General features: G+C 45.5%; 1 protein-coding gene across 3 annotated transcripts in view; it reads right to left on the bottom strand.

Moving 5' to 3' along the window:
- Positions 1 to 21,497, bottom strand: part of ATF7 (activating transcription factor 7) — a 93,673-nt gene that overhangs the window by 21,554 nt on the left and 50,622 nt on the right. For 2 of the 3 annotated variants that reach the window (XM_066584258.1, XM_066584259.1), the window contains exons 3-5: positions 3,249 to 3,345; positions 1,724 to 1,845; positions 652 to 774 (exon numbers count right to left, since the gene is read on the bottom strand). In XM_066584258.1, coding sequence (XP_066440355.1) covers positions 652 to 774; positions 1,724 to 1,845; positions 3,249 to 3,345 — 342 coding nt within the window. The remainder of the gene's footprint in view (positions 1 to 651; positions 775 to 1,723; positions 1,846 to 3,248; positions 3,346 to 21,497) is intronic. The other variant, XM_066584260.1, reaches the window with a different exon arrangement.

Below are 21,497 nucleotides of genomic sequence, written 5' to 3' on the forward strand. Positions count from 1 at the left end.
TTGGCTGAGCGCTCAGCCAATAGCTAAGTACTAGCTGCTATTGGCTGAGCCCTCAGCCAATCAGCACAACCCTTTCAGGAGGCGGCGATTTTTAAATCCCTGCCTGCTGAAAGTGCTGGACAGCAGTGTCGGGGAGCCAGCCGGAGGACGCGTCTGAGAGGTGAGTAATTTAAAAAAAAATTTTTTGAAGACTTATTGATGATTTTCAGGGAAGGACTTATATTTCAAGCCCCTCCCCGAAAATCATACAGCAGGGTTTGCTACAAACCACTGCTTTCAATGGGACCGGCAGCAGCGCCGATCCCATTGAAAGCAATGGGATAGCATGCCACGGACTTCTGCCACAGCTGTCGCAGAAGTCCGCAGCATTCTCCATTTCTTTTTAATGGGGCTAGCGCTGCTGCCGCTGGCCCCATTGAGAAGACTGGCGATGTCCCGTTTTTTTTTCTTGCACTGCGCTGCGAGACTTTTCCTTTACTCTCGCAGCACAGTGGAGAAAAAAACGCCAGTGGGTGTCCGCTCAGAGTCCAAGAACTCCACTGGTCTAAAAGGACCATTAACCTATAGGCTTCAATGACAAGTCAACTCCTGAGGACCCTAGAAGTTGTTTTGTTTGTCATGTTACTGCCATGTATAAATGACAATCACTACCTTCTCCTCCGTTAACGATCTAGGGCTGTCTGGAGGGGAGGAGTCCACTTCTACAGGCTCTTCCTCTTTGATTTTAATATCAGGAGTTGAAGGCAGAGACATGTCCAGCGGCCCCGCACTCTGCTGAACACAAGTACAAGAAGTTAGCATCCTAGGTCTTACAGAAAGTCCAATCGCAACCAGTTTCTCATTATATATACATATACATACACACACACACACACACACACAAAGCATCAGATTTTCACGTGATCGTGAGCGAGGAGAGTACAAAAAAATACAGCACCCGGCTCCCTATCACGTCCCCTATAACGTAGTTTATGGTACTGTAGGGATGTGACATGTTCCCTCTAAAGTGATCGCTCAATGTCCACGGCTGGGTTTGATTTGCGGTATCTGTGCGGAAGATCCGCTAATCAAGCCGCCCATAGGAATACATCGGCGTCTGCAAATGAATTAAAGCATGCGGATTTGATTTGCGGATCTTTGGATGTGGAAATCAAATCGCATTATGCTCCATCTCCGTGCATTTCCAACACGGACGGCTTCCATTGAAGTCAATGGAAGGTGTCTCATCCACAGCCCATTCGCAATTGATTTTCGGTGCAAAAAAAAAAAGAAGACCCGCACAGGTACGTGCGGTCGCCGGTTGCGAGCAGGGTCGGATTCCGTTGCAGGCTACCGCATGCAGAATCCGTCCTGCCCGTGGACATAAGGCCTTTCGATTGTGAACTAACCAGGCTGCTCATGTGTAAAAACAACTCTGCTTACGTCTCCCAGCTTCCCACTATGTCCGAGCGCCGCTGCTCCAGGTCTCCACTGTGACATAATGCTTACAGGCTGCAGCAGCCTGTGTATGGGACGTCACAGACTGCAGCAGCCAATGACAGAGCTCAGTGATCAATCACTATATGTCTTGATACAGGAGGCCCATGATCACTATATGAAGTATGAATCGCATGTAGATTTCCACTTTTCAAAAGGCCTACAAGCAGGCTGCCCACTGAATAGACGATTGTTAATATGCATTACATTATCATGCCCTCACATAGAGACCGGTATCAGGAGTCACCTTTTTGTCATCTTCATCTTCAGCGCCTTTCTTGAAATCATGTTCAAAAGAGCTGGCGAGCTCGTTAAAAAGACCGACTTCCTCACAATTCTTCAAAAACCGTGTGGGAGTGGGAGTCTGATCTATGAAGACAAGAGAATTCTTCATATCAACCAGGGCATGTACCGTACCAACTAAGATATAATGAGGACATTAAACAAGATCTGCCGTGTATGAGAACAACAGTATAATACCGCCAGTCTGTACAAAGAAATCAGTCTAGTACTGGGGCTTTATGAATAGAAGCAATAAGGCAGGCGAGAATATAGCTTTACCCCGCACATCAGAGAACCGCAGAATGAGCAGTTCTAGAATACATTCCAATATGGCACCACTGCTATCCGAACTGCATGCTTTCCAAATGGCAGAAGTCAAGATACAGGGAAGGACAGACACAGCGAAGACAAACGGTGTAATCAGTCACTGGAGAATGCAGAAGAGCTGCAGTGATTGATAGCCATGATGCCCGCATTCTGACGCATTAGGGTAGGGTCCCATGTAGTGGCCTCAGTGCAACCGAGATGCCACCAAGAGCTCCACTGTGCAAGTATTAACTGACTGAAGGATGGTAATGGCCAAGGGGTTTGCTTAAAACAATGAACAGTCAAGTTAACGCTCAATTCATTTACTAGCAATGCCAACTTGCAGGATGGCTGGTTTTGGGCGCATTACAGCGACAACCTGACCCTTAGGTGTGTTTTCAATAGGGACAGTGCAGAAAACTGCTGTCAGACAACTCTGACAATATCTTACCTTCAGGGGGAACAAAAGAATTGGACCCTTAAATTCAACATATCCGATCCTTCATACTACCTCCTCCCAAAAATTATCGAATGGGGAGAGTTGGAATGCCCCCATACACTTTGGACAGACATCTGGTCCTGACGAAATCAGCAGGGTCGTATAAGTTCTGACTAGTGGGAACGGGGGCCTTAAGGCACCTATTAAAACCAACGGTCCTTTACACCAGGGGTCCCCAACTCCAGTCCTCAGGGACCACCAACAGGTCATGTTTTCAGGATCTCCTATGGTAAGAACACCTGTGGCAATGTCTGAGGCACCGACAATAATTACATCACCTGTGCAACACTGAGGAAATCCTGAAAACATGACCTGTTGGGGGTCCCTGAGGACTGGAGTTGGGGAACACTGCTTTACACAGTTCAGTTTGAACCAGATCACAAATGAAGATCAACAATATGGCGTTTGTTTACAGGGCGGTATGTGGACGAATGATTGTTAACATGATGGTTTGGCCTCATTGTGGGCAGCAATGCTGCAGACTGTTGATTTTTGGTGCCGCGTAAAAGATACAAATCACCTGAAAAGAAGGGTTTGCTTGTCTATTAGCTGATTGGTGGCACCGTTACAACGAGCGAACGAACGTTCATACAAATGACGGTTCCCGATCAGCCGCCTGTGTAAGCGGGCACCGAGGACCCTTATCTGTCCTCTTAATTATCTGCAAGGTGGTGCGTAACTTTACCTTGGATGATCACAGAGTCCGTCCTCGCCGGCCCAAACTTTAGCGTCATCTCATGCTTGTGTTTGTGTACGGCCAAATGGTCTTCATTTGTAAAACGCTGCAGAAAAGAGAAGATATGGTGAATAGTGATAAAAAAAGCATAATTAATAGTACATCTATACAGTCAAATCGGATTCCGGCCGTTAACCCTTTAAATGCTGTGATCCACTATCAGGATTTAAAAAAAACAAAAACACAAATGTTTTCTTATTTAAAAAAAGGGCTCCAAGTTCACCCCACTGTGCCATGTAATGCAGAACAAAAACAGGGAGGTAACAAATGTACATTAAGAATTGCACAGCGCTCCCAGCAGCTCCAACGGGAATTACAGCTTACCAGCAGCATGGTAAAATGTGATAGTTACTACAAAGGTAACATTTTGATCATACCCAAGAATCATTACTAGAAAAAGAAGAAGAAGCCTTGAACATCCAGTATAGCAACACATCTAATATCAATTGCTGCCAAACGGAGTATCATCTGCGCCAGTACAAAATTACAAATCTGTCCAAGGGAGGGGGAAGAGTGGAGCACATTTTTATGTAAAAAGTGATCTGCTCAGTCATCTGGGCCGATGCCGTGACGGAGAACGGCCATTCCAAGCTTTTAATGCAAATGCTATTCAGACTTGAGATTTAAAAAAAATATTAAAAAATAAAAAAAAAAGTACTGAAAACAAATACAGAAAAAAAAAAAAAAGGGCAGCTACACCGCGGTGTCATATTGATAAATTAGGAGGGGGAATTGAGAAGAATACGGGGAGTTCTTCTAACAGCTGAGAAATGCATTCCGGCAGCCAGGAAAAGTGAATAAAGGGCACCGCACCCCCTCAAGTCCCGTGCTTTTAGTGCCAAAACAACCTCAGGAAAAATAGGCCTCTGGAAGCCGTGTCCAGGCCTGGCACGCACAGCCTGCGGAAACATGAGAGCTATGGGATTACTGCACACATACAATCACACAACCATGTTCCTCCACTTCCTCTCGGCCGAAGGAGAGCATATGTGTATGAGAGGAGGGTGGGAGGCAGCTGGGGAGGGGACCGCTCGATGGTACTTTATGGGATCATCCATTATTCAACGTGTATTAAGAGATAGAACTAAGACAAGGAACGGACTAAATTATCGGAAGGGAGGGGGAAGCTTAACCCTTTAAGAAAAAAAAACAAAAAGCAAAAAAAAGAAAAAAGGCCAATTTTCAACCTAAGGACCACAGGAATTTCCCCCGTCTCCTTTTGGCGTTCTAGAGGTCATAACTTCTTCTGTTATTATTTTAACATCGATCTAACTGGAAGAGACCTGGATTTTCACAAGTTACTACTTACTTTATACTTTGTTTTGGGGTTGACATACGTTGCCGATTAACCCCTTAGTGACCGGCCTCTTCTGTACCTTAAGGACCAGTAAGTGCATGTGCTTAAAGAAAAAGCCATTGAATGTGCATTGCCGATTCCAAAGACCCAAAACATTAATTTTGGGTAGGGAAGCTATGCGAGTTTTTTTTTTTCCCTCCGGAAAGAGCTGTAGTTTTTGTTGGCACCTTTTTTGGAGGACATATGACTTTTCAATTTCTTTTACCTCCCAAAAAAACATAATAAAAATTAAGAAGAAAATAAGTGATTCTGGCATTCCTTTTTAACATTAATGTTACGGATAGTACACTGCATTACTTGTAGTGCATTCTACTAAGTCTATGACAGTGTACTAGGCTCCAAGGGAGGCTAAAGGTCCCTTTAGACGGGACGAATGTTGGGCAAACGATGCCCGACCCTCGTCCCTGTGTGTCCTCGCTCCCGTGCTGTTGCACAGGAGCTAGTAGCGCTGGTTGCTCACAGAGCGGCCAGCAGGGGGACAGGGCAGTGCAGATTTCTTTCCTCGCTCTCCCCCGCCTCTCCCCATTGATTTAACATAGTGACCGTTCAGTACTGAACGGCTGCTATTACACTGAACGATGAACGCTCAGCGCATCGTCCATCGTTCATCAATGATCTCTCAGTGTAAATAGCAGCCGTTAAGTCAATGCAGAGGGGAGGGGGAGAGCGAAGAGAGAAATCTCCTGCTGAGAGCCAACGATACTAGCTCCTGTGCAGCAGCACCAAGATGTATATGCAGGTTTGAAGCCCATTAGTGAAGTCAGTGTATTGGGGTCACTAAGGGGTTAATTTGCAGTAGATTTTACTGCCTTGTTATACATTTACAGTGCTGTTTTTTCAGTTATGTGGTGTATATTGAATACACTTATGTGATTTGCAGTTTTAAAAGAAGTTCTGTAACTCTTTAAAGGGCCGCTCTGGGAATGTTGTTTTTCATTCATTATGTAACAAGCCCCCCAGTATTTATAAATCTGCTATTATTACCTTTTTTAGTTATTTTTCTCTCTATTTAAACTCCTGGCTTCCCCCTCAGGTGGTCATGTGATCTCATTTTGACCTGCTCAGATTTACTTCTCAAATTAGTCAGACAGTTTCTCAGTCAGCATAACTCCTATACAATATTACATGGACCCTACCACATAAGACACTCCTATCACAGTTACTGATGACGATCAACAACTCCTGTCACACAGTATAATAGAGGAGATCACAGTTCAGCCTCCCGACTGTACTATACTTATAGTCTGTAGTTTATTTAGAAGACTACAGAAGGCAATGGCAGCGTTTTCCACGCAGCAGAGATGATACAGGCTGTGATGATGAGGGAGTCCCAGTCTTGTGGTATATGAGGGAGTCCCAGTCTTGTGGTATATGCGGGACCCAAAGATTATGACCGTGCACCATTAGCACTTGCCCATCCTGTATTCAAATGGTAGGGGGACACACAAAACGGCATCATGGGCAGCAGGTTGTGCACACCTATGTTAAAGGGGTTGTCCGGGACTTTGGCCTTTTTTTCTATTGATGACCTATCCTTAGCATAGGTCATCAAAAGATGATCAGCTAGGATTTACAGCTCAGTATCCGTGCCAATCAGCCGATTCCTGATGGCGCTGTTAATGTGCTCAGCGCTGGAAACAGCGCCGACAACATTGCAGTGCCTCAGTTTGGTACTGCAGACACAGCTCCCCAAAATTAACGCAGGCCACTTCACTACAGACAGCGATCTGCTTCTTGCGCTGTCAAAGACCAGTGGAATCAGGTGATTGTTGGGGATCCCCAGTGGCCGATCAATAAAAAAAATACACCCAACGCTCCTACCGTTCCCTTTAAACCATACATAATCCTAAGGTCGGCCACTCATTCAGCCGACAAGGACTTCTTTTGAATCCATCTCAAACAGACACACATTTGTTTTAACAGAGCAAAAGGAATAAGACCCCTCTGGCAGTGGATTGTCCCCCAAGGGAATAGAGGATCTGGCACATTGGAAACCCAAACAACTAGACGTCTCCAATGCACAATCAGGTTCAGTGACCAGATAATTGCTTAAATGTCAGAAGGATTGAAGGAATTGACAACATTTTTTGCATAACATTACACATACAGACAATGGCTTGAATCACCTAGATTTTCTTCATTAGCTAAAGTAAACTGAGTATTTGTTTGCTCAGCTAGTCGTGTGTTTATGCAAGGGATTATCTGGCCAGCAGGATTCCATTGTCTTCTCCCACCAGCAGTCTCATCGTGTATGCAAGGCAAACACACACTTTCCCCTCCAGTCCACAAGCTGCTCAAAAGACTGCATGAATTCCATTCAAATGGAAGGAATTCTGAGCAACTTGATGATGGTTTTTATGCGAGCTAAAAACCAGTGGCAAACAACAAGTTAACAAATAGTGAAGGACTGCCCGTACTTACACATAATGATTATCGCTCACTTTCGCCCGTTTAAACGAATTTTGATCGATAATCGTTGCGTGTAAAAGGGCCTTATTCTAATGTGCATGTCTAGCTTTACTCCATTTCTGGTGGGATCAGAGTTTTCAGATACCGCTGATCCTGCAGCGCAAGTAATATACTTAAAGGAGATGTCCCGCGCCGAAACGGTTTTTTTTTTTTTTAACCCCCCCCCCCCGTTCGGCGCGAGACAACCCCGATGCAGGGGTTAAAAAAACCACCCGCACAGCGCTTACCTGAATCCCGGCGGTCCGGCGTCTTCATACTCACCTGCTGAAGATGGCCGCCGGGATCCTCCGTCTTCGTGGACCGCAGCTCTTCTGTGCGGTCCACTGCCGATTCCAGCCTCCTGATTGGCTGGAATCGGCACGTGACGGGGCGGAGCTACACGGAGCCGCTCTCTGGCACGAGCGGCTCCATAGAAGACTGCTGAAGACCCGGACTGCGCAAGCGCGGCTAATTTGGCCATCGGAGGCCAAAAATTAGTCGGCACCATGGAGACGAGGACGCTAGCAACGGAGCAGGTAAGTAAAAAACTTTTTATAACTTCTGTATGGCTCATAATTAATGCACAATGTATATTACAAAGTGCATTATTATGGCCATACAGAAGTGTATAGACCCACTTGCTGCCTCGGGACATCTCCTTTAAGTGACTACCCTTCTTGTACAACATTTAAGACAACGTCTCATCAATCTTGGATGCATTTTCTTCTTACGCCTATGTCCAGGAATGTTATCTTGCAGTCTCAGGAGCGTTAAACTTGTTCATATTGGCAACAGTGGTCATAGAAATATCAAGCTCTTTGAAGATGGTCTTGCAGCCATCACATTGATCATGTCTGGCTATGACCCACTTTCTAACCTCTTGAGATAACGCTTATTCACGCAGCCAAATCTGGAGAGAAAGGGTTTGTCTGTATTTAAACTTGCGGGATGAGTGATTATCAAACTACAGACACCGAGATACAACAGTCTGCCAGAAGATCCACTAAAACAATAGTTTCTTAAACCTTCTAGACCAACGGCCTAAAGAATGCTTAAGGCCTAGAGATGAGCGAACGTACTCGGATAAGCACTACTCGTCCGAGTAATGTGCCTTATCCGAGGACCGCTGTGCTCGTCCTGAAAGATTCGGGGCGCTCCGCTGCTGACAGGTGAGTCGCAGCGGGGAGCGGGGCAGAGCGGGCGGGAGAGAAGGAGAGAAAGATCTCCCCTCCGTTCCTCCCGGCTCTCCCCTGCAGCTCCCCGCTCCGCAGCGCGTCCCGAATCTTTCAGGACGAGTACAGCGGTACTCGGATAAAGCACATTACTCGGACGAGTAGTGCTTATCCGAGTACGTTCGCTCATCTCTATTAAGGCCCTTTTACATGGAACGATTATCGTTCAAAAAAATCGTGTAAACAAGCAAAAATGTACGATAGTCATTCGGTGTAAATACGGCCAACGATCGAGTGATAAATGATAAATCGTTGACTTATCGTTTATTTCATGCTAGCATGAAAATAATCGTTGGCTCATTCACTAATCGTTCGGTTTTAATAACGATTGTTTAGTCACTCATTCACTTATACAGTGAATGTGAATGACTGAATGATTTAGCGAGAGAATGATGTATTTGCCTGTGTAAACCGGTATGAGCAAACGCTGACATCATTCGCTCTTGTGAGCAAGAAATCATCAGGTGTAAAGCACTTTTAGCCAACTTCCAAGTTGCCCCAAGGCGACAATCAAACTGTCCGCACAGGGACGTACGATTAGTACTTGTCGTGTCCTCACCGCAAAAGGATAGAATGGTACATCTTCGTGATTTTGCGAGGACAAGAACCTGGCTGTGATCCCTCCCTGCTTTACTCCACCTGAACCTCAGCCATGAAATACTGATATTACTCTGCATTTCCTGGGGCACTTTAAAGATGGCCGCACACATTAGACAGACGTAGGTTGATGATTTGAGTGCGCAATCATGTGAACGATGGTTTTACAAATCCTATCACACACATTTTAGTCCAAATTGGCTGTTAGTCCTCCAAACAGAGAATATATGTTCAGTGAACGTACAGCAAAAATGGGTCAAGAATTGACACATTGTAACAACCAATGGTCAACAAAGCATGTTAATTGGCGCTTTGATGATTTGCTCTGTGGGGACAAATCATCATTAATATGATAGTCATCCCCATAGAGCGGTCACCGGTTGGCTGCTCACATGACCGATGTACAAGCCAAGCACTTTTATGCTTGGATTAGCCGATAAAAGTGTGATCATTGGCTGATCTTTTGCATATTCAGATGGGCTGATTACCAAACGTTTGGACAACCCTTCGTGCCCGATATTGGCCTATGTAAAATGGGCCTCAACACCTGGCAAAGGAAGAACAATCCTTCTGGAAATGTTCTGTGAAGACTCAAGAAAGATCTTCGTTGATGGAAGATCACTTGTAAGGGTCCTTCGGAACGAGCAGATTCTCTGCCCAATGTCACACGTGCCGGTTAGCACGCATTTACATTTCTACATGGCCCTCCGATCTTTAGTCCCCATAGGCCAACTGTACATCTCTCCATTCAGATGTGGCGATGTAGCGCCAACCAGGGAGCATTTATTTATCCTTGTTGAAAAGCACCAACCAGCCGATGAATGAGCCTCTGCTCGATCGTTGGCCGATTGTGGTCCTTTTTATACGGACTGACGATTGAGTGAACGTATGATGAGACAAAGGGCCTTCAAAGCACCGCTGACTTCTTTTGAGACGATAACTCTTGTTCCATTGGTCGGCTAAAATGATCATTCGCGATTACATTTTATTAGATGAATATTCAATATGGTCGACATTGTCCATTTTTGACAAGTGTAGTTTATTTTTTGGCAACTTTACTCTTATGACCTTGATAACTCATGAGAAGGAAGGCAGGACAAGGAGAAAAAGTTTCAAAAATGAAAAGCGCGTAGGGGGTAGGAATGGTTCTTATCAACTATTGGACTTCCTGCCATTAAACAAGAAACAATACTCCGTAATATCAAAACAGAAAAGAATTTGCCTTAAGACAGTCTTCAGAACGTTTTTTCCCGTCTCTGGTGGTTTGCAAGCGGATTGGAACTTTTTATTTTATGTAGATATTTATAGTGTGGGGATGAATTTTTGTATATCAGCAGCTGAGCTATATGGGGTTGATGGGTTTTCCGAAGGCCGGTTTCACATCTTTGTTGGATTCTCCGGCTGGAGGTTCCTTCACAGATCCGGCTCAAAATACCGGAAGAAAAAGTGCTGCAGGGAGTGCTTAGTCTTCCGTCCAAAAGTGGAAAGCAGACGGACCCCATTATAGTCAAATGAGTCCACCCGGCACGTTTTGCTTGCGTCCAGATAGTGCATTCTGAACGTGTCAATGCACCCCTTCAAGAACTTTTTGGGAAGTTTACACCCTATTTAAGAATCAATCTTAGGAGCCAGAAGCCATCATGAAAATTAGGCGATGGACTTGTAGAAGAAATGGATGACAGCACGTATACAAGAGGATTCGGTCTAAGGCTCTCCTTGACCATATTTGCAGGTTATGCGGTATTGTAGAGGACATCTTCAGGTTCTGGTCCTAATGACGATCCCGTTCACTTGTGAGTCATTAGCAGGTAGTCAGGCTGCACTTATTTACAACAGCAGGGGGCACTTTTTGAAAAGGAAAAGTTCTATGTATCCCTGGGATGAGTCAGACGACTACAGTGTAACCTCAAATGTGCATCCTGGTCACCAGAAGGATGGCCGTGACTCATCCCGTCTGCCAGGAGTAACCCCGTACTGCCAGTCCCACTCACGGCAAGCAAACTTTGTACGACTGTTCGGCTGCATCACATCACCGGGGGAAATGCAAACTTTAATAAAACATTATACAAAAAGTTAGAATTCTACTTCTACCCTCCTAGAGAACACAATCCGTACAGAATCCCCCACTACAAAGGCTATGCACAACTTTCCCATAAGAGAGCAGGAAGGCGTATTGCAGCCATCATCTGCAATAGATAACACTTATATAACCCTGGCGTCTGTAGCCGTCATCACATCATGCCACAACAAATCACATAATTAGCTGAAGGTATGCAGGATTTCATTGTGTTCAATAAGCATCTTGGCAAACAGATCTATAGGTTAACTGGAACCAAATGGGAGAAAAACAGAGGGATTCTAAAAGAACAGCATGTCTGGATTTGGAATGACATGACGGTTCCTGCAGTTTGTGATGAGTCATTACACGCTACACATGCGGCGCTGCGGGAGCGAGTGCATACATGTGTTTAAAGGAGAAGTACCATCTTCAGTCGGTGCTTAAAGGGGTTGCTCTTTTTAGATGATCCATACAGGTCCATTGAAAATAAGAGGATCCCAAATAGCTTCCCAGACCGAGAGATGAGGATGCTGAACAGAGGACCCCTTAATTAACGCAGAATTTCATAACAGAGTACAGTCAAACCTGTAGTTTAGCAATGAAACGCGAGACAATTATTTCCATAGGGATCAATGTAAACCCAATTCATTCATTCTAGACATTCCAAAAAACACACCAAGCCACATTTTTTACAGCGTTTAGTGCTGCTTTTTTAGCTCAGCGCTAAACGCTGTACAACGATCCCATTCATTTCAATGGGGATGCTCATACAAGTGCCAAAACAGAGTCTTCAACGCTGCACTTTGACAGCATTGCGGGTTCTATCTCTGCGTCAGCTATGCAAATGAATGGGCAGTGGTTTCAGCGCTCCTGAAGACACGGCACAACTTAGTAGCACGTTTTTGGCAATGCTAAACGCCCTATCTACACTCTCTGAGAGAAGAAAAAAAAAGTTGCAGGTGCCGTCGGTGTCCCGGGGGCCGCTCTACGGACTTCCGTGCAGGCGACTGGACACTTGTCAAGCTGGCAGAGCATCTTTATAGTGACGGAGATTGAAATCCAGAGTTCCAGCAAAAGATTACTCTGATTGGTTAAGTCGGCTGAGTGACAGCCCGCTCAGCCAATCACAGCCAGCGCTGGATGCTCCAATCACAGTCATTCATCCATGAATGGCTGTGATTGGAGCAATCAATGAATGGATGTGATTGGAGCATCTGTGCGCAGCGTCAGCAGCGAGGTCACGTGGGCCGGCGGCCGCCAGCGGAACTAGAAGCAGGGGGGCGAAATTCTGCATTGAAGAATTGGCAAAACTGGAAACAGGTGAAAGTAGAGGACAACGTAACTAGAATTATGACTGATTTTTATAAACCCTTTAAAAGAGGTTCAAGTTGCACAACTACTCAGCGACTACTAGTAGAGATGGCCGGACAAGAGAAAGGTTGGCTGATATGGTGTATATGGGGCTGCCCCAACAAAACAGGTCAGGAAAGAGGGAACTTTAATGTGAGTAGAACTAGAAGAACCTCCGCTGGCAGCAAACAGTCCGAGTGGAGCATGAATGTCTACGGTGGGGTAAACAGAAATAGCCGTCGCCCAAACAAGCTCCGTGGTCCGGTTACATTTTCAAAATTTTAAAGACAGGTGCAGATGTACTAAAATAACAGACAGCAGCGTTCAACCGCCCTCGGCGTTGCAGCCCCGATTCTCTCAGTCTCTGCTGACAGTGGAAGTCAAGTGACCACCACCCGCCAATCAGAAGCCGCAGAATCCTCATTGGGATTGCCGGGTATCATGTCACCCCGGATGTGAGCACGGATGCCAGGAGAACCGGCGGTGATGCTGCCGAGGTCTCCTGACTTCTGCGAGCTGCAACGCTTGATCGCCAGGACGGAGGATCGGAAAGTACCGCTGCCTTTAAAATGTGAAGATGTAACTGGACATCCCCTCTCAGACGTATATTATCGCTCAAAATTCGTTAGAACCATCAAAAGTGAGCGATGGTTTTGCTTTTAAAGACTGGAACGTTTTAACCTAGCGAAAAGCGTTGGAAAATGGCCGTAGCGGACGGGCGTTTCAGGCGTTGTACTATCGTTGTGTAGTGTTTGCACGGAATGGGGAAAAAAAAAGGACGATAATTGAGCGCAACCAATGGTTGGGCACTAGGCGGGCGTGTTAAAAATGTAGCCTTGTCCTCCCGTCAGCCAATGGCTGTTGCTTTAGCCGGCTGAATGTACGTCCCGCCAAACGATTGAAAACTCCTCTCAAATCACTGAACAAGTGAACGAACGCCATTTTAACCAAACGAGAAGCAAACAGCCGAACGACGGGTTTTAAGCGGACTGAAAGACAACGATGAGCGAATCATTAATGAAAACTGCGCGAGATAGACAACGATTATGGCTCAAACGATTGATTTTCAGCGAACTTTGAGCGATAATCGTTGAGTCTAAATGGGGCGTTACGTCACTGGGATTTTTTTAATGGTCATTTAAAAAAAAAAAAAAAGAGCACGTGTCATGCATTTTGTAGTGTCTTTTTTCTTGCCATTTTCCCCCACAGAGAAGTCTATGGGTTAACACCAGAAAGAACTGCCGACCCTAGCCTGGGTTTGGGAAGAAGAATCCATCATTGACCCAGAAAATAACGCAAGTGAGGAAGTTCACCGCAAGACAAGCGAACAAGTCCACAGTTTGCGGATATCCGCAGCGTACCATCTGCGCGGAAAAACAGGTGTAAGCATAAAATGAGATTAGAACGTCCTGCAGGCAGCCGCCCAGGAGAGTTCATTAGAATTTTCTCTCTCGTGTCCATCCAGGCTTTTCTATATATTCTCATTGCTAGTTCCAAGTGTATGCCCCAGGGTTACACACACATCCATGGACTTCAACTGAGGCCGTCCGCACGGGACAATATTGCACTTGCCACCATGGGACAACCTTGTGGATGCGAGGCGGTTTCGTGGAAACCAGCCCCGCATCACTGCAGGGGTCCCTTCATGCCATTGCTTTCAATGGGGCAGCAGCATTGTTGGCCGCATTGAAAGCAATGGGAGCACTCCACAATCCTCTGTGACAGCAGCGGCAGGGGATTACTTCATTCCCATGGGGAATCCCTTCACCCCTGTTGCATCTGAAGGGAATGCTCCGCTGCATCTGAAGAGGTTCCTTCACTGAAAGCAATGGGAGATCTTGCGGGAAGATAGAACATGCTGTGATGTTTCTCATGTGTATGAGCCCATTCAAATGAATTGGGTTCAAGTTTGTGCGAGATTTATGCATCTCGCAACGCTCAAATCTCACGCGATTTTACCGCGGGTGTGTAAATGGCCTAAGGGTGTCTTAACGCATGGCATTTTTTGGAAAACGCACTTGCAGTTTTTTTTAGCCCAAATCAGAAGTGAATCGAGCAGGAAGAAGTAACTGCAAGTGCGGTTTTCAAAAACCGCCTTGTGAAACCGCCCCCAAGACTACCTACACACAGGCAAGCACAAACTCCGCCCGACATCGCGCTCGCCAACATGCGTTTTCACGGCGATGCAAGGCATTCTCCTGGCAAAAACGGCTTCCCATCACTTTAGTAAAACAGCAATTCTCTGACGGGGCTAAAAGCTGGTTGCGAGTCTCGCAACGCATTAAAACATGTGCAAGTTTCTCAGCTTTGTCAAACTGGTTATGGGTGCGTTCACAAACCGGCATATTTTCGTGCAGATCTGGTGCAATTTTGGATTCAGGGTTTCATAAAAGGCTCTCTCTTTTTGCTGTTATACAACGGCGCCATCTGCTGGCTAAAGCCAGTGTGTGTGCGCCAGAGAGGCTCCAATAGTAGAGTAGCTGGCAACAGACGGTAAGAATACCCTGTCGGACGTCTTCTGACATTGGAGCTGTACAAGCTTCAATCAGAATGTAGGAAGATGTCAGACATGGGATTGGAAAGGGTTAACACTATCAATTTGAGGGGTGAAGTCTGCTGCAGATCCGCGTTAATATATGCGCCAATGGTGGGGATTTTGAAGGAGATTTTTATGAGGATTTTCCACTACAGAAAAACTGCGACAAACCTGCTATGTGTGAACACACCCTAAGGCCACCCTTATGTGGGCCGATTCCTGAAACGGCACCACACGACGGCCGAGGGCTGTCTCTGGCGTTGTGGCACAGCCTCATTCACATGATAGCGGCGGTTTTGTTTTAGGGCAACGGCCATTTTTCTTTCAGGGTACGGAGGAGTATTGCGGGATCTATTTGAAATCTTCATTCCTACTGAAAGGAGGCCGCAGCTGTACAGCTGTTATAGTGAAGAACAGTCTACGCCCGCAGAAGCCTCCATGCTCAATATCCTGTTTGTGTTCCAACTTTCGGTAAAACTTGTTTGTGATCGGCTTGTCTGCAGAAGGGGATCAGCGCAGACCTGGCTCGTCATCAACAAGTTCCTGGGATCTGACAAGACTTGCCACAGACCTCTCATGCCGCAACCGCCGGATCAAGTAAGGATTTCTATTCACCAGAACAATGATGATACGCACAAGGTGAAGCCGCGCTCCGAATACAAGACAATGTGGTGGATGAAGCCTTGCCAGATGCTACAGGTATAATTCATACAGGGAAACATCTTAAAGGGGTTTTTCAGAGTTATTTCTTTCATATACTTTTAGGCCTCCTTGCCCAAAACTATGTAAAAGAAGTATACTCACCATGGCGCTAGACTGCTCCTTCAGCGGTCTGCCGCCATGGCATCTGACAGGTGATTTTACCTGTCCAGAAGGCATGGTAACGTCCGATAAACCTATCACATGGGCTCCTACTGTAGAAGCCCCAAGGCAGGTTTACCGGATGTCACTAATGACGTCCCTGTCCAGCCTCCTATTGGCTGCGGCGGACACGTGGCACCACTACTGCCAAAGTAAACAGAAGACCGGAGCGAGGGAGCAGGCGGCAGCAGGAGTTTTTTTTTTTTTTTAAATTATACACTTTGTTCCCCCACTGCCACCAATTATTTTAAATTGGAAAACCCCTTTCATTTTTAATCTGCAAACCAGGTTTAACTGACTGATGAAATTGAAAGCTGGCATGGGATCGCCCATCTTTTGTAAACTGCAGTGTGCTGGAGAAAGATGCCCCTTAAAGGGGGTTTCAGGCACAGAATGGAAATTCTGGAAATCTAGGAGGTACAGCTGAGTAGTGGCAACCTGTACCTTTCACCTGCCGCTCTGCACCCTCTTTATGCAGTGAAGCTGCTGATCTACTGCTGTGTTCACATACATAGTAAGCACAATGGGCAGCACTGCAGCTCCGCCCACAGCTCACAGGTCCTACAACTTACTGGCACCAGCCTCCCTCTCAGGCCGGCCTCACACTGCCGTATGCATAGGACCCTGTGTGAGTCATGGAGGGTTTTATCGGTGTGGAGCTGGCCTGTCGCCGCGTATGGCAGCGATATTGTACTGTAATCTCACACACGCCGTCATACGCAGTTTTCCAGATTTAAAAAAAAAAAAAATCCCACGCTGTTGCTTTGCAACGACAAGAATGTACAATGTAATTACGTATGGGTGGCGTGCATAACATGCCCATACAGAACGATGGGCTTTCTCGCGTGCAGTAAGCAACAAAATAGACCGTAGCTGCGTTTTTTCTGCACTTGTGTATTATGCAATTTCTACACGCAAATGTGAGCAAAACAGCATAAGTCAACGTATTTGAATACCTGTGAATTACCGCTATCACACGTGAATACACGGTAATCTTACGCTCATGTGAGCCAGACTCACTCAGTGCAAGAGAAAGCTGCTGAAGACGACAGACAGGACCTTCCAGCACTCTGAGCTACACATGAACAATACAGTGCAGTACTTCCTCCCATCATGCACTGCTCACAGGAAGTTGGAAGCTACGGACAGGGGGAGGAAACAGAAAATGCAGACAAGATGCCGGAGCAAGTGGAGATATTTTTTAGGGGTAGGGTCACATGATATGGATAGAAAATTAAGAAAGTAGCTAGACAAAATGCCTTCTTGTTATAATGTACATTAGATTCTAAGATGTTAGTCAGTGCCCAGAATACCCCTTTAAGTGTGGCCAATTGTTGGCTTCCCATATACCAGAAATTCTAATCGACCGTAGCCATGAGCCAGTGTTTATTTGTTCTATAACTTATGCCCATTGCTGGTGTAAATGAGTGTCAGTCTGTTGGGTCGTGGTATGCCGCCCTCCTACTTTCTAGCCACTTTGGAAAAGTGGCGAGAGAAGCGCATAAAATCACAAATTAGACTTGAGTATCATACACCTTAACTTGCGACTTTTTTACACTAATTTGGTGCATAGCCTTTGATACATTCTCCTGTTTCTCCGAAGATTGGAGCACCTGCTCTTTTGTTCTCATTGCCACCAAAAATCTGGTAGAACTTGTAAGTATTCCTTCTTAATGACTGCCAGATATTGCCCCTCTTCCCATCCCAAATCTCTACCTTATTCCAAAACCCATTGGAAAAGGGGAGCTTTTTCGAGGGCTGCCCATACACATTAGATCTAGATTGTTGATCCAGCCAATTTTAGTGGGTCTGACCAATCATCTAAAGTGTATGGCGGCCTCTCTACTCTCCTCCAATGAAAAGAGGTCTTGGGAAGATAAACTTCAGCAGATTTCTTCCTTCTTTGCCTTCACAATACATGCATGCTCGGCCAAGATGAGAGAGTATGTATATAGGGGTGCTCGGCCAATAGCTACCTATTGTATATGGGTAGCTAAAAGCTAGGTGAAAACTATGTTTACGGGCCATGTGTAGTCCTTATATTTCCATGGACAACTAATGGCCCCGTTATAGCCTATGGGGCTATACACATGGATGTACAACTCATGACATGTCCTATACATGCAATCTCACAGACAATAATAGGACGTGCTACTGCATGTGAATATACTGTGTCTGTATGTATATCGGACAGCCCATGGACTGTGTGCTGTCCGACGTGAGTTGCGCCCGAGTAACACGCAGTTAAGGCTCCTGTACCACAAACCTAGGAATGTCTATTCCGTATCGGGAGCTTTGCAGCAGGTAAACAGTTAATTGCAATATGTACACTACTGGGAGGGTGCTGAAGGAAAATGTCAACCTAAGCCGCATCTCCCCATGGAAAACGTCCAAAATACGACTACAGTCCTGAAAAAGGAACAACATGTGAAGCACTGCTGCTACTTAATGTACTACTACTCTTGAATATGTCAAGTTAATAAAGCTCTTCAACTGCAAGTACTAGAGTGCCATTATGTATGCCGGGAAGAATCTAATAACCCGGTCTACTCTTCCCTAGATAGCAGATGGAGAGCAACGGCTTGACAGTGCAAAAAAATTTGATTTATGACAGAAGTCCAAATTGTTTGGATGTAGGCAACATAAGTTATATTATTAGGGGTGGCCTCATGAAGACAACCCATTCCATAAACCCATTTAGAAAATATGGAGGCCAAAGCGAGAGGTTGCTAACAAACAGCCAACTATGTCAGCCAGGACGACGGCCACTATCTATCAGTATCACTAGCTGCAGGAGAAAGGTCTGACCCTCCGCAGTGAAAATAAGTAATAGCCATAGTTTTCTGAAGCTGCTGTGATTAGACAAACCGATTAAAAAGTAATATTTTCTTGTAATAAGACCCTGAACATCAGTGTTTCCCAAACTTTAGTCCTCCTCTAACGGCTGGGCCAGGATTCGTTGGATCCTTGGGCCCGGAGAACTTGGCTCTCAGCGGTGGGCCTAACTGAGAGGGATGAGTTGCAGGCAAGGGTGTAGGACCAACCGGAGTTCAGCCATTATCCATTTCACGGGAACCCTCCCCCCCTTTAAAGCAATAGTTTCAAACTCACACAATAGTAGAGTGACAGAGGACCAATTCAAAATGGCGTAACCCCCTTACACTTACAATCCCCTCAACTGGTCATGATTGGAAGACATCCTATAGTAAGAATACCTGTGGCAATACTGAGGCACTGACAACAATGACATCACCTGTGCAATACTATGAAAATCCTGACCTGTTGGGGGGGTTGTGAGGACTGGAGTTTGGGAAACTCTGCTGTACAAGGCAGACCATTAGCAAGTATAGAAAACCTGAAAGTTTTGGTAACAGAACTGTTGCGGTGGCTCTGCAGCAACTCTTTTGCATACAGTGATACTAATACAAAAGTAAGGGCAATCCATGCAAGAGTAAATGCATGAAGAATCGCTTTTGTGCCCGATTGGAATTTTGTCAAAGACAACACAATCTAATTTGGCTTTTGTAATCTTTGTGCAGAATCAACAGACAGTATAAGAAGATGGAAAAGAAAGAGGTCAGATGTCGCTGCCGTGAAAACACACATGCCAAAATATTCTCACCGCTGCCTGATTAAAGGAGCGCAGTGCAGAACGACGAGGGAAGCACTCCTGGATGCTTCACTCTACAAGCAGCTTGGAAATCACAAACTCCTTCTATGCGGGAGTTCAGGAGCGTGCAGGATGAGACGCTTGCCAGAGAATGACTGAGTTTGATGAATGATTAAGAATCTAAAGTCGGAGCCCAATTCTTCGCTGTGTGCGGTAATAAGACTGCGCATCCCGGAGCCCGCAGGCTGCAAGCGAAAGTCACGTAACATGCATGAAAATTGCAATATGACAGACACCACAATAAAAAAAAAAAAAGTGCAAATGTAAGGCGCTTCTAGGAGATGGAATCTGAGATATGTGATACATGCTCATTGTCAGACAACTCCTGCGGTTACGTATTCTTCACTGGAGAATGAAACCGGTTCTAAAAGTTTATATGTAGACCGATTAGCTACTTTACTAGAGGTGTCCGTCCTTGCCTGGAGCTTCCCTCCAGTATTAACGCAAGTTAGAATGTTTTCCATAGTAGAATGGGAAAAATCAAGCGATCGGAGCGACTGAGAACGAGGCCTGGTTATCGGAACTATACTAGCTAGGCCAGGATTTCAAAAATTGGCAACCGTTTTCTAACGCAGCAGTGCTGTGAATATACAGAGAACGGTACGATCGAGGGAAAACATCCAGCAAAAGGGGATCCTGTGGATGTAAATAGCTCATTGGTAAAAGGGGTCAGAGGAGGATGTCAAGAATAGTTATGATGAACAGGCGGTACACAATTAAATGAAATCTGCACTTTTATGAAACTTTTGACATCCACAGTGAACAGTGTAAGCAGAAACTGTATCAGAGGGATATATACTGAGGTGTGTTCATACATGGTGGATTTTGGTGCAGATACGCAGCAGATTTCGCCCTTCGGGTAGGTTCACATGGTGGAATTTACTATGGAAAAACGTCATGTGAATTCCGCCATCTTTTTTAGATGGATTTTCACTCAGATTCCCCCCACCACCACCAAACATACCAATTATAATCAATGGCTCCATACTTCCCCCGGTCCCACAAATCCTCAGCCTAGAGATAAACTTTGATTTAGGGGTTTTCTTCAAACTACACATCCAAGCTCTTACCACCTTCCACAGCTCCTAAGACAAAATCTTCATTGAAATCTGCCCTTTCCTTAACTTTGAGTCTACAAAAACGCTAGTGCTAGTGCCCTCATCATCTCCTACCTAGACTACGGCAATATCCTTCCATGTGGCCTCCCATTCAACCTTTATTTATGTAGCGCATAAAATCCATGCAAACATGGGAAGAACATACAAACTTTATGCAGATGTTGTTTAGTTGGATCCTCAGTTGGATTTGGACCTAGGATCCTAGTGCTAACCCCTGAATCAACAGGGTAAGCCACCTCTCCTGTCATTGCTCCTCTACCATACAAGGCTGTCCACCAGCTGTCCCCTCCATACATCTCTGCCCAAGTCTCCTGATACTTCCCCACATGTAGTCTTTGGTTCTAGCAAAACCACCTTCTTTGCAGTCTTCTTGACCGTGTCACCTCTAAGATTTCTCTAGTGCTTTCCCCATACCGTGGATCACCCTACCCCAAATTATTAGACTCAACCACAACTGTGAAACCAACAAATACAATGTGAACACCCGCCTTCAGAAAGGCTACAATCTACAGTAACCCTGCTGCCACAACTCTACCATAAGAGCACCTTCGGCCTTCTCTGATGGTCTCCTTCCAACTTCCCATGTAGATAGTAAGCTCTCAGGCATGGTCCTCTCTCTCTCTGTACACATTAGTCGTTCATTTAGTCATGTTTAGCATTTTGTTATGCACTGTAAGCCATTTTTATACGTACAGCGCCCTGGTATTAATGACGCTTTAAAATAAATAGCAACAGAGACTAAAGGGCAGAAAACATTTCTCATGAGTTATGGTCTCCCTTATTAGTTTCTGCTAGAAGACGAGCCACCGGGACAAGGTCTCCTGCTGAGGTTGTTCTTTAGGGCGCGAAGTACAGGAATTAAGGTGGTTTAGTGGCATTTAATAGTATTTCTTGGAAGCCAAACCTTCAGATGTCTCCAGTAATACCTTGGAATTATGATTCTCCGGAGGTTTTACGTTGCAGTGATTGA

This window comes from Eleutherodactylus coqui, chromosome 1, assembly GCF_035609145.1.
Source record: "Eleutherodactylus coqui strain aEleCoq1 chromosome 1, aEleCoq1.hap1, whole genome shotgun sequence".
In the NCBI taxonomy this organism is placed as follows: Eukaryota; Metazoa; Chordata; class Amphibia; order Anura; family Eleutherodactylidae; genus Eleutherodactylus; species Eleutherodactylus coqui.